This window comes from Anser brachyrhynchus (assembly GCF_964034855.1).
Source record: "Anser brachyrhynchus genome assembly, chromosome: 4".
Classification (NCBI taxonomy): domain Eukaryota; kingdom Metazoa; phylum Chordata; class Aves; order Anseriformes; family Anatidae; genus Anser; species Anser brachyrhynchus.
In genome coordinates this window covers 29,924,380-29,938,377 of record NC_137698.1, presented here as the reverse complement: position 1 = coordinate 29,938,377, position 13,998 = coordinate 29,924,380, and the positions used below count along the sequence as shown (strand labels likewise).

Here is a 13,998-nt window from a genome sequence, read left to right as displayed (position 1 = left end):
ATCTATATTAATATGTATATTTATTAGAGGTGATGTCATTTTCATCGTTTCCTTTAAGTACAACAGAACTTTGAAGAGATTTATTTCAGAACATAGTTATGAGAGGAACATGAAAAACGCATACAAGATATTGTTCTGTATTGCTGTAATACAGCTATGCCACTGAAGATGACATGATGTATGATGTTTGACATTATCTTTGGAAGACCACAATGGAAACTATAAGAAGGTATGGCAACTATGTGTTTAAGTTGTTTTTTTTTCTACGAAAAATTAAGATGTAGTTGACCACCTTATATAATGTTTGGATTTTAGACCTTTGAGATCAATGAAAACTAATTATGCTAATTTACTACTCATACTCTTTCTGCCTGGAGAGAATACAAAGGATTAAAGCATAACTGCAAATTTAAAATATTTAGAGTTCAGCATGTCGTAAATTGTTTGAAATGCCACCGCTGAACAACAGGTGTTCTGTAATACAGTGATCTTAAGAAACAGAGAAAAATTTAAAGGAAAGAAATACAACACAGAGAACATGTCACATATTAGATAATGAAATTGTGATATTTGCTGAAACAGTGTTGCAAAAGCTAAAAATATTAATGAACATTGAAAGAAAAACTTTGGAAGAAGTAATGGAAGAGACATTATTAAAAACAATGTTGGGTGCTCAAGCTTGAGACTACAAGCAAGAAGAACCATTATTCCTGAAAAGACCCAAATACTATGATTTTCCCAAGCATCTTTCACTGGGCACTGCTGCAGACAGGACTGTAGCCTAGATGGGCTTTTTGCCTTGTACAGTGCAGCATTTCTCTTGTTCTTGTGCTCTGCCAGAAGAGATAGATCATCAAATATATAGAGAGGCCCTTGGAGAAAGCATCAGTCTACTTTCTGACAAGCTCATGATTCAGAGCTTTGGGTTACAGCCATTAGGCTTTTTTCCTTTTTTTCTCTCTTCTACTACTTTTTTAATTGTCTGCTGATTTTATTTCATTAATTCTCTCAAAAGAGCTACCTTGTTATATTACCTTAGACACAGTGTCACTCAATTATCCCTTAATATAATGAGGGTGGTGATTGCTTTTTAACTTCAGTGCTTTGAAGTGTACAAATGAGAGAGCCCTATATAAGTAAAAAGCAGCAATGAAGTGATAGAGTGCTGGAATAAAAATTTTCACTTTCCCACCATAGAACAGAAGTACAGCTCATTCAGATATGCTCAGTCTGTGTTCTGTTTATTATCTTGAAAACGGCTTAGTTCTCACCTAATAGTGCTATGGGCATACTATTTTCAAATGTCATCCTTGCCTTTAATATTTGAACCACTACGATCCAATAAATTGCCAAAATCCAAGATTAATGCAGTGTGCCATCTTGTCACTTACCCAGGCTGAGTAGTACCCCTTTGTATCAGGAGGCAGAATTTCTGTTGAATTGCTGCTAAAGTCAAAAAGGAATCAACGTATTTTAAATTTATTTCTCAATCACCTGCTTTTATATTTTCTCTTCTCATTCCAGGCTGTTACTTTCAGAAGAGAATAGCTTTGAATGAAGTCTTGACTACACTGCTGAGTATGCATGCTCTAGATATCCAACTGTGTTGAAACTTCATGGTGACTAAATTGCTAACTAACTAGTATGGCTCTCAAATTTAGACCTGTGCTAACAGCACAAAACATTAGTATTCTTCCCACCAACTACATATGGCACCTTCTTTGTGACACCATGCATGCATATGCTTTTATTATGTATAAAAGCTGACAGCTTCAAAGAGGGAATACTAAGGTGCTAACATTCATTCTCCTTTGCCCAAATGTTAAATCTGACAGTTTGACATATGGCAGGAGGAAAGAAACGGAGAGGAAAGAGTTGAGGAAGGAATGAGAAAGCTCTACTTGCAAGTTTTACCACTGCTGTATGAATTGAGCACATATTATTCCCTTGACTTATCTTAAGTGTTTATAGAATTAGGGAATCATCACACAATAGCTGAGATTGTAAGGGACCCAGAGAGTTCCTCTTGTCCAGGGTCAACTACAGCAGATTGCTGAAGAAAATATGTAGTTAGGTTTTGAGTATCTCCAAGGATGGAGACTCCACCACCTCTCTGGGGAACCTGTGCCAGTATTTCATCACCCTTAATAAATAAATATTTTTTCTCATGTTTAAATGGAATTCTCTGTCTTTCAGTTTGTGCACAGTGCCTCTTATCCTTCCAATAGATATCACAGAGAGGAAACTGGCTCCCCAGTAAAGAAGAGACTCCCCCCATCAGGAATTTATACACATGGATAAGATCACCCATGGTCTCTCTCTTCTCTAGCAGAAACAATTTCAGTTCTCTCAATCTCTCCCCACGCTTCTCTTGCACTGGGGCACCCAGACATGAACCCAGAGCTCTAGAGGTGTCCTTATTCTCTGTATGCCAGCATTTCTGTATTTCTCTATATTCAGATGACAGTTATTTTTTTGTCTATGCAATCTTATATAGTCTTGTTCTGGGGGGAAAAAAAAAAAAAAAAGTAAATTAATTTCCCCAAGGAAACCTGGAAGGTTTTCATTAAAATTAGTTTTCTCTTCACATTGTGAGGAAAGAACCATGTAATTTACTGCACTTGAGGTCCTGTAAATTTAGCCATAAACTACTTTTTGTCTTTTTTTTTTTTTTCTAGAGGTGACATAGGAAAGAAAATAAAAAGTAATTACAACTATTCAATGGTGTGGAACTACACAGCATCGAATTAAATGATTTAAGATGTTAAATACAGAACACATTAATGTGTGTTAACACAAAATGATATATATGGTTCTGAGCTATATTATAAAAAAGAAACAACAGTTAAAGAGGATAAAAGGAGTGCTTAGCCTCACACTTACTCATTTTAAAAATAACAGATCAGCTGGAAGAAAAATGAGACATTATTTAAGAGTGCAATATAAAATCATTAATGACTACCATCACCTCATTTAATACAGGTCAAGAAACCTCACATAGTTTCTAATCAGTCCTATAACTTATATTCAAGAAAGATCTCCAGGCTTTAGACAAAAGACTTGGACCAGGTAGATCTGTAGATGGAAAGTATGTTAAGAAACATATTGTTTAGCATTCATTTAGTTTAAACCAAAATTAGCACCTTCAGTCACATCCTATACTCAATGCTTACACATATTTATGTCCCCAAATTTAAAAATACATAGTTGTTGACAGATCTCAGTAAAATTTTCTCATTTTAAGATGGAGCACCAATACCTCCTTTTGTGCCCTATTTCCCTCATTTATTAAAAGAAAACTACTCAAACAACATACAATTATTAAATAATATGGGATGTGTTTGCAACTTTGCAAGAGTTAGTGACCTTGAACAGGCTATAGCTTCTCTGTTGGACCTTGTACTTAAGTGCTTGTGAAGCTCATGTGTTAGCATGAGCAGCAGCTGTAAAGCAGTATGCTGTAGTGCCCTGCAAAGCACACTGGTGGGTGTTATGACAGAGATAACTTTTCAGCTTGTCAGGTGAAGATATTTGCTTTTGTTTGTTATGCAAGATAAAAGCCAACACAGTATGAGTTCTGTGCAGTGTGCTCTGGGAAATCCATCTGGGATCCATCTGATGCTAGATGAATGCTGGGTGCCCTGCATTTATAGGGATGTTAAATTCACTCAGTCTACATATATTCCTATTTTTATTCTTATTTTATTCTTTATTCTTATTTACCTTATTGAAGTAACTATTTTATTGCACTATTCATTTACAGCCCTTTCATGAAGGCATCTGGAAAGAATGCTGCAATATATCTCTCTCTCCCCACCTTGTGCAGAACAGGGGAGAATCCATGTTTTAGTGAGAGAAAAAAAAATAATAAAAAATAAAGCATACTTCTCCATAAAACACCCTCTTCATGGTCTAAAACACCCTCTTCATAGCTATTCTATGCTTTTATGCTCAGTCCTAGCCTCTGATTATGAGTAGCTAACATAAAATCTGAAAGCGTACGCTTCGTCCTTGTTATCCATTTTCTCAATTGGCTAAATAGTAATTGATTGTGCATTTTTCAGTAAACTTTGTCCTTAGTACTTTATGAAATTCTTCACCAGAATTTAACAGCAGTACAGATTCTTACCCACTTTGGATGGAAACCATGACTAGAAAAATCTTTTTTTTTTTTTTCCCCCGTTTCTTTTACTAAATGAAGTAGGGATAAGTCAGAAGTTTTGTCAGAGACTTTTGACATTCAGCTGTTATATGTAATTTCAGAATGAATAACCATATAAGACAAAACATTTCTTCACTCATACACCTGAGTCAATTTTGATACACATACTTAAAAAAAATACTATTCAAATCTTTCAGTAAACCAAATGATATGAATTGGTACTGCTGGAATAAATCTGTTGCTTGTCTTCATTTTTAGCTTATCGTTCTCTAATTTATTTTCTATAAATCTTTATAATGAATCATGCTGAATTCCTTTCCTGTAGCATATTAACTCAATACAGACCACACTGGTAGGAAGAAAAAATGGCTCATGAGCTCAAATTCTGCCCCGTACTTGGAAGTTTGAAATAAAGTCTTTGTCTATGATGCTGTCAACAAGTATAAACTTGTTTAGCACTGCCATAAAATAAAATGCCAGCATAAATTATCTCTGAGGAAATTAAGTGAATAGGTATCATTCAGTATAATATGTGACAGGAAGATTCTATTAAAGTTGCATAAAGCCTTTCAGAGAAAATTTAAGCCATAAATCACAGTCAAAAGGCTTTTAGTCTCATTCTCAAGTCAGTAGAGATGCCTGGTGGCTTATGATGGCCATAAACCTGTCAAGACAGTAGTATGCAGATCACATAATCTCTTGCTAGGTGTTAGGACTATAACATTACGTACAAAAGGTACTGTGATAGAAATAGATCTATTTAATGGCATGGAAAAGATGTATTATTTTATAAATGTAGCCCCAAGACTCATGAGGCAGGTAATTTTTATACTGTTGTGTGACCAGGTGAAAGAATTTGCAGTTGCTTTGTGATATATGATGATGTCATAGGGGGCAAACTGAGTAACCAAGAGTAAAACCTCATAAATATTAAAGCATCATCAAGTAATGTCAAATTACTGAAAATGCCTTAAAAACATTACTTGACACCTTTATATCATGATAGCTTTCTCAAGCTGCATGTGTTTGTCTCAGTAAAATTTATAGTAAAGCTTAAGGAGACATTAACCAGTGGCAAGCTAAACTGTGTTTTGGAAAAGAAGATTTTAGAAAACATCAAGAGAAATTAAAATATTGCAACAAACAAAATAAGACAACAACACACAAAAATTGTTTAAAAAATAATTAAGCTTTAAAGGGAACAGAACAATTTCATCATCAATGACTCTAGTTTAATAGGATTATGGTAAGATGAAATGGAGAAGAAATCTAAGCCAAACTGATGTATCTGTCCAAGTCTAGGAGAAATAAAAAAAAAAAAAAAAGAAAAGTATTTTTACAGTTATTTTACTTCAAAGTATTTTGTAGGGATTGAAGATAAGAATTTTAAGTACCTGAGTCACCCTTGCAAATATTCCCTTGTCTTGGACTATCAATATTTTTTCTTTTTCTTTTATTTCTGTACTGTCAAATTTTCTTCTTTAGATCTCTAGATTAAATTTATATTCTCTATTCCACTAATTCCATTAATTATCTCCATGCTATTTTTTCCCTCCTATCTCTTTCCAAGCTCATAAATGGTATATTTATACGTTAGCTGTCCATTATATTCCCTACTCAGCTAACATATTCTATTGTTCCTAACACCACCTGAATATAGCTTAAAAAAAAAAAAAAAAAAAAACAATTGTCAGAAAATAAAAGACTTTCTTAAAGTGCATCTGCATATACTGCAAGCTAGAAAATGAAAAGCCACCTTTATCAGTTAATGCCTAGATGCTGCAGTATCGGAATAAAGATCCCATTTACAATAGGAAAGAAATAGACAACCTTAAGAAAAGGAATTGGCCTTAGTTACATTTAACATCCTATTTTTATTCTATCAGTTGTTCCAGCAGCTTGATATTCCTTTACATCAATGCAGCAGCAAAGATGCTGGTTAATAATTACAAATGGCTGCCAGAGCTAGAAGAAAAGCATCCTGATTCCAGAACTACTCAGGGTTTAAGCTGTACTGATATGAAGCAGATTTTTTTTTAATGTTCTCGACAATATTATTCTATAAATGTTTTAATCTAGTATTTTCAGGATGATAATTGAAAACAGAAGGCTGATTAAATACTTTTTACCTTACAAAGCCACAAAAGAGGGCAAATTATGTATACTCAAGACAAATACTTAAAATAACCAGGTTCAAATGAAGAATATCAAAATACCACCTAAAATCGTCTTCAGGAGGTGTTTGGCCTACTGCTATTAATATTGAACAAATTTTGAAATATATTAGAAAGTTCAAGCAGAGTACTAATACATATGCCTGCATTGCCTCTTCCAATCTCTCTGAAACTTAATGACTCAGGTAGATGAAGCCTAGTTAGAGCAGGGTATATGTTCCAGGCAAAAGAATAGACAATGCTCACACAGAATTCAATTATGTCAAAAATTAAAGGATGAGAATATATTTATAGGCTAGCTAGTGTGTTCTAATGGAAACCAGATCTTGTCAAACAAACATTATTATTATTCTTTGATGCAATTATAAGTTTGGTAACATAAAAATTAATACAGATGTAAAACAGAATTTTGCTAAACATCTAATTTGTAACCACACAATGTTCTGATTAAATATTAGAGTTATACAATGGTAGCAATGTACATATCAATTTAATTTAAAATTGCCAAATTGATTGATCTAAAAAAGTAATTTTTAGTGTCAAATTATTAATTACTATTGAAGAAGACTGCTGCAATAGGCAGTGAGTCTCATCTTAACGATTTTCATCAATGACTTGTAAAGAAATATGAAGTAATTTTACAATAAGTCTATGATTTGTTTGTTATGATAAATAATGGAGTTCCACAAAGTAGCCTGGATTACTCTGTAAAGTACATTTCTAAAATAAATTATATTTTGACATAGACAAATAAAAACTTAGACATCCAGGGAAAAGCAATGAAGACTACTTGAGGGACAGAGAGAGGTGGGAAGAAGCAGGATTTGTAAAGGAGACCTGTTGGATATAGGGCTTATGGTAGGTAAGCATATGAACATAAATTTCTGCTGCTGATATGAATGGAAAAATATGAGAAGGGGTGACTGGATGTAGAACAAAAAACTTAGGAAGTACATATCTCTTTATCTAGAGCATTAAAGAAATATATAATACATTCTGCAAATAACTTTTCCCTTTTTTTTTTTTTTTTTTTTTTTTTTTTAAGAAAACCTTACCCAAACCAATTACAATCTACAGGCCAAAAAAGACCCTCCAAGTCCTACGGTAACTGTCTTATCATGAGAAACTTATCATGAGAAATTAATCAATATTTAGTAATTGTACATTCACAGGGCAAGAATACTTAATTTGTCATTAATTTATGAGAAAAAAAATGAAATTCAAAGGAGGAAACTGAAGGAAGAACAGAATTCAAAATGGAAACTGAATGTAATTCTAGCGCAGTGAAAATTATTAGTTAGTAAAGCAAATTACCAAGAGAAATAAGGGAGTTTCCATTTATTTGTATCTTTAACTCAGGTATAAATGTATTTCTGGGAGGATACACTTCAGGCAAACAAAGGATTAGACCTGTATTCAGGCATAGCAGGTTGCAATTTAATGTGTTGTGAAATGGAGAAGACAGATTAGAGCCAGATAAAATGGCTCCATCACACGTAAATCTATGAATCCGTGAAAATATCTCTTCTGAATAATTGAACTGCATCGGAATGAAACTAAAAACAGATTTTAAACTGCTATTTGTATAACAAATGTGATTACACTAGAGACTCTTTCCAACACAGCTGAATTCTCTGAGGCGTTTTTAGAGAAGCTTTACAGTAGGGGAGATTCTGTTGTCTTCAGTGAGATTTAGACCAGGTCGTTAACCTCAAAATGTTTTTACCATTCACTTCAGGGGTCATCCAGCTATCTCCCAGACCAACTACTTCATTCTCAGTGGATTTTACTGCAAACTTGAGGGAAAATGGAATTCAGAGCACAAAAAAAGAGGTTTCAGTCTCTAGAGAATTAAAACACAGTTCACGCAGTTTAGATGCCTCTCTTGTAGAAATGGCTTGTACAGCCCTATTTACCTTTATGCTGCATGCCTCTGTTGACTATGAAAGTCATGACACGTTAAAATAAGCATTCTGAAAAGCCTTGTAAGGAACTAATGATGACACCTGAATACAGAGACAATTAGTATTTTTTACATATAAATCTAAGATGCTAATTAACATAGAAGAGATTAATATGTAGTGGTAAAATCCAAGAGATTTTATAGAAATATTAAACAATGATAATAAATAGTTTCTAATTACAGCAAAACATTTTCATGAAACAGTTACTTTCAGCTTAAAGCCGAGTTTTCACAGGCTAAAGTATCTTCTCCAACAGAGATAACAAAATCCTAAAAATTCTCAGGCAAGGGGCCTGCTGGAAGTAGAAGAGAGAGCTAAGACCATATCATAAAGTATACACACACCAGGAAGAAAATTAACAATAGAACTGGACTAGTTACAATAGACTCTGGAGAAATCATTATTTTAATTGCAGTATATTTTAGTGACAATTTTTCTGCGTGAACCACCAGTATCAAGTCCCAGATTATGATGTAAAAGGTTTCAGTAAAATGACTCTAGAATTTTTATCATGAGTAAAAACTTGTTTTCTTCCTAACACCTGTTTTGTGAGTGATTATAGTATATTAGCAGAAGCATTAAAAATTCAAAGACACAGAAAAACTTTTCATTGAGACAGACAGCAAAAATGGAATGTTTCAACCTAAATGGTCAACATCAAAAGAATTAAACAGGATCTGATAATCACATTTATCAGCATTGTTTGAAACAGATGTTTATATAGGTAAAGCCTATATAAACAAACTAAAAAAAAAATCCATTAAAATTTCGTAAATCTAGCAAAAAGCAGGCACATATTTAGACACAGAGGTTAAGTATAATAAATTTTAGTTATAAAATGAGCTGATAATGTTGACATTAGGATATCTTAAAGAAAATAATACAATTCCTCTCACCTGAGACGATGCCAAAATGAAAACATTTTCAGAAGTTTTATTTTTCATGCACATTGCAAAATGCTGAAGTGCTAAGAAAAGGCCAAACTATTGCTGAGACTGTCATCCATTATTAAAAAATTTACCTATGCGTGAAAGAACAATGGTTCAGCATTCAGTGTTGGCATCTTCGGAACACATCTGAATGAAAAAGCACTTTTACAGTATTTTCCATTCACCTCCATCTCAGATTACCATCTTGATGATAAATCATTATCATTAAAGTATACTGACTTGGGAACTAGAACTCAAATTTCCATGCTAAAGCTCAAAAGCCTGAAAATAAACAATACCCTGGCTCCCTTCCTATGCGTTATATATTTTTTATTTTTGCGATTATCATCACTACTCCACAATTCATACAGGTTTGCCCTTCACTTTATTTCTTTAGTGTTTATAATACAGACACATGCATTAGATGTGTATGCAACCAATGCTGTGAACTCTGAAATCCTAGCAATCTGATAATATTTTTAGGCACACAGATGAAGGAAATAATTTACTATTTAACAGTTTATTTATCCATAATGGCACTGGTTTTAATTCAGGCAGAGTTACTGGAAAATATAAGATTTTCTTTTAGGCGTTGTTTACACTAGTAAGATTTATCCAACCCCAAAAGAATGATCTAGTCATGTCCTTTCTGTTGTATATATTAGATTTTTCTCAAAAACCACTACTGAGTTTTTCATATAAAAATTTTGGGATGCGTTAAAAATGAGATTCCACTGATAACTACCAAAAATTTGGCTTATTATGCAAGACAGCATTAATAACCCAAAGCATTCATGTGCATATAGACAGTGGTTTGGGGAAGTGCAAATGTGAACATTTCCTTTTACTATTAATTGGAAAATAAAATACACACTAGTAAAAAAAATGGAACCACTCTCTATGTTCATAATGTTGCTTATAAAGTTACCGTCATGTTCAATGCAATGCAATTAAAACTTGTACTTTAGAGCTCCACTGTAAAAGTTCTCACTACCTTCTCAAAGCCAATCAAGTCAATGTTCTGAAATTCTTTTCTTTTGCTATGAGTTTTACCTTGTGTGAAATTTAAAAAGTAGATAACCTCAGTTTAACTGACAAGCTAGTGAGAATCTGTTCTGCCTTTGTTCCAAAGCAATATTCTATTATAAGATTTCCAGAAGGGAGGATTCTGTATTTCAGTAAGGGAAAACAACACCAAAACAAACAAAAAACAACTAGGAATCAAAAAACACCACCACCAACAAAAAGAAACAAACAAAACCACAACTTGATTATAAAAATAAATGTCTGTTTTTTAATCCCTTAAAGAAGGATAAATGTAAATTTATAAAAATATATCAGTTTATATCAGATAATATAAAATCACATTTACATCAGAGAATACCTTTAGAATGCAACTTCTGACCTCAACAGCAGGCATTGAATTGCAGTAGAAGAAAATAGCCTTGGGTTTAAAATGTGTGGACGGGGGAACAAAAGCCCCAAATCCTATCCAGGTGGTTATACCCATGCCATTCTCTTCCCTAATAATCCCTAATTTGATCCATGAACCAGTGTTTTGAGATAAATATAAAAACAAGCAGAGAAGAGTTAATAATAAAAATTGATATCAAAGTACATGGGCTTTCTAATGCTGTTATCCTCCCAAGTTTTTACTCATGATAAAAATTCTAGAGTCATTTTACTGAAAAAAAAAAAGAGCCAGTACCTTAACTGTCTATCAAAATTTATATCTGTGAAGGCAGTTTATTCATATAATTGTGATGATATCGATAGCAATTGCTCTTTTTCATTAGTATGTACCTTTGTTTTCTTGCACGTACTGAAATGAGTTTTTGAGACAGAGTAAACAAATCAGACTACCAGAGTAAACATCTCCTGTAAATATGTGTTGCACCTCTATTTGAATTATATCACGATGCATCTCTGGACTATGTTCATTTTTATACATCCACTGGTATTGAGGAAGCCACGTTCAGGTGTGATGAACCACAATGATAAAACGCCTGCCTTCAACATATGACACAGAACTTCCATAGTGAATGACTTTTGTAGGAAGGAAAGAGATCATGTCTTTTGGATGAAATATCTTACGAACAATTTGAGTTACATTTGCTCTTCCTTCATTTATATCTTTCATGACACCGAAGGTTATCATAACAGCTTCCAACTTAGCGCTAGTGGACTGTGAAGCATTTATTGCCAGCAGTGTTCATTGCATGGTATGTGACTTAACAATCATGTAAAGTTAGCTGATGTAAAATTATTGCATCATGTTACAACTCCTGAAAACAGTATTTTGCATAATTACTGCAGATCTTGTCTTTAGAGAACACAATAGTTTAGACTACTACAATATTTGGAAACTGGACAGTTGGATATAAATGATTTGTTTTTAAGGCCAAACAAGTTTAACCAAACATAAAAAAAAATCCTGCTTGTCAAGGTTTTGTAATTTGGCAACAGTCTCAATTCTTTTCACAGCCTGGAAAAGGCAAATGAAGGTGACTGAGCTGCTTCATATCACCAGATTACTAGAAATTTAACATGATCAAACAACTTATTTATCCTCAGCTGCCTTCTCAAAACTGTCTGAGCAGTCATTTTTGTGACACACAGAAAAAACATGTTAAGAATTTTGAAATGACAGTTATAATTAGTGTTACTGAAAGCAGCTAAATAAAGATATTAACACTTGGGCTATAAAAATTTTCCCACATGGAGGATTTCCTTGAAACATTTAAAGCTTAATAAACCCATATGTAACTGAACTCAGCATCTTATGAGAGGAAGTGTCAGACAGACTTGCAGTGCTACTAATTCTGCCTCCAGTATCTTCTGTTGAGTACTCATTACTGTTAAATAAGCTTCTAGATAAATGGGAGTGCCTTAAATTAATGCAATGAGACTTACTAGTAAAATAACTATCATTCTACTATGTGTTACCAGTGAATATGTGATATTAATTAAAGTAACTCATTTAAAACCAAAGCCAAAACAAAAGCAGGTAAACTCAGGAATCGATTTTATGAGCAGAGGGAAGAAATGGGATGGGAAAGAAGTATTAAGACAAAGGTAAACCAGGTTTATAAGCCCTGCTACCCTTTCATGAAGGATAAAGACAGACACTTTAGGGTGGCAGAAGAGATTTATTTGGCACAGTGAACTCCCAACTTAGTAAGCAAATGTTGTCACTGTTGCTTCACGTTGCTCGAGAGCCACAGTTATCAGTGCATAAGACAGCAGAGGCCGACTAGAACTGATCTGGACCTGACTGAGCACTCCTAGCAGTTGAGATCAAGTCCTGTGATGATGGTATGTCACGAGAGCCAAGTCCGACTCTTGATACATGTCAAGAACATGCAAGAAGAAAGACTAGAAAAGTTTTTTTGGTGTCTCCCCCCTGCTTCCAGGACCCACAAATCAGGATTATTATTATTATTATTATTATTAAGTATCTGGTTCCTCTTCCCTTCATACGCAGCTAAGGTTACATGGGGAAACCATCCAAATTGCAACAGCAATGTAAAAAATGTCAATTCACAGAATGATTTGAAGATCTCATTTCACTTCTGAATGAACTTTTAGATTACTCACTCTGCCTTCAGCGACTTTTAAATATCATTATTTAAACATTTTTTTAAATAATTTATTTACACATACTCATTTTATTTAATGTTTCATAATTTTTAATACTGATTTCACATTTAAGTAAGAGCTACATGTATTTTTATAGTTCTTATAATACTTACGGGTCTTTCGAGCAGAATCTTCCACAAAAAGAGAAGAAATGTCTTCATCCACCCCTGCTTCATTCTTTGCAATACAGGTATATGCTCCTGTATCTTCATAGCGCACATTGCTAATATGAACCTCACTGCCATTTGCTGAAAGGACAGGAAAAATTCAACACACAGACATGCTACAGTGTTTTCAGATTAAACATTCAGAAGGCTTTCTCTGCTCATACTAATTAAACTGTTTTCACTCCTCACTTCATAACTTGGAGACATGCCAAACTAATCAAAAGGTATTCAAGTGGCTAGTGTACTGCATACACTCATTCATCTGACAGAAATCTGGAATGCCTCCATGGATTTTTCAGTTAGGAGCCAAGTATCAGTCTGAGATTTTATATAGGTTTAAACGACCATGGTCCCCTTTAAAATCAGGTAAATATTGTGTGTTCGTTATGTTGTATTTGGTCACTTGACACTCTATTACACAAAATAACCAAGACTTCCATGGAACATAATGGGGTAAATCTTCAACATAAATAATAATTTTAATAGAACTAATTGTTTCTAGCAACCAGAGGTAGCTGGTTTTGCGTTCTTGCAAGTGCAGTGTAACAACAGAAAAAACATGTGCACTTAAGTTTTATACCTACGCCAGTGTAGCAGTCTATGGAAACTACCCTCTGTAATAGTTTCAGGAGTATTTTCAGACAAATCTCTGACAAAGTAAACATAAATGCATTTTACACGTGAAAAATAAGCACTTGCACACAAATGAGGAGTTGTATGTCAGCTTGAGTAGGAATGTCAACAAACGGTCCAGGTTTCATGGGCAAAGGTCTTTTTAAATAACATGATATGAATAATGAATCAACGCATTGTAAGTGTGGAACACTTTTTCTGCTGTAGGATCTATATTTTAAAAACAGTTTTCAAGGTATTTTAAAATATGGACTGGGAGGAACACTGGGTCATGGTATAACATTCTCTCTAGACCATCTTTTGCTTGAAGCTAACATGTAGCTAGTTTAA

General features: G+C 33.7%; 1 protein-coding gene across 14 annotated transcripts in view; it reads right to left on the bottom strand.

Annotated features, from left to right (window-relative positions):
- FSTL5 (follistatin like 5) overlaps positions 1-13,998 on the bottom strand; it is a 413,457-nt gene that overhangs the window by 42,963 nt on the left and 356,496 nt on the right. For all 14 annotated transcript variants that reach the window (XM_080590013.1, XM_080590014.1, XM_080590003.1 and 11 more), the window contains one exon: positions 12,982-13,116. In XM_080590013.1, coding sequence (XP_080446139.1) covers positions 12,982-13,116 — 135 coding nt within the window. The remainder of the gene's footprint in view (positions 1-12,981; positions 13,117-13,998) is intronic.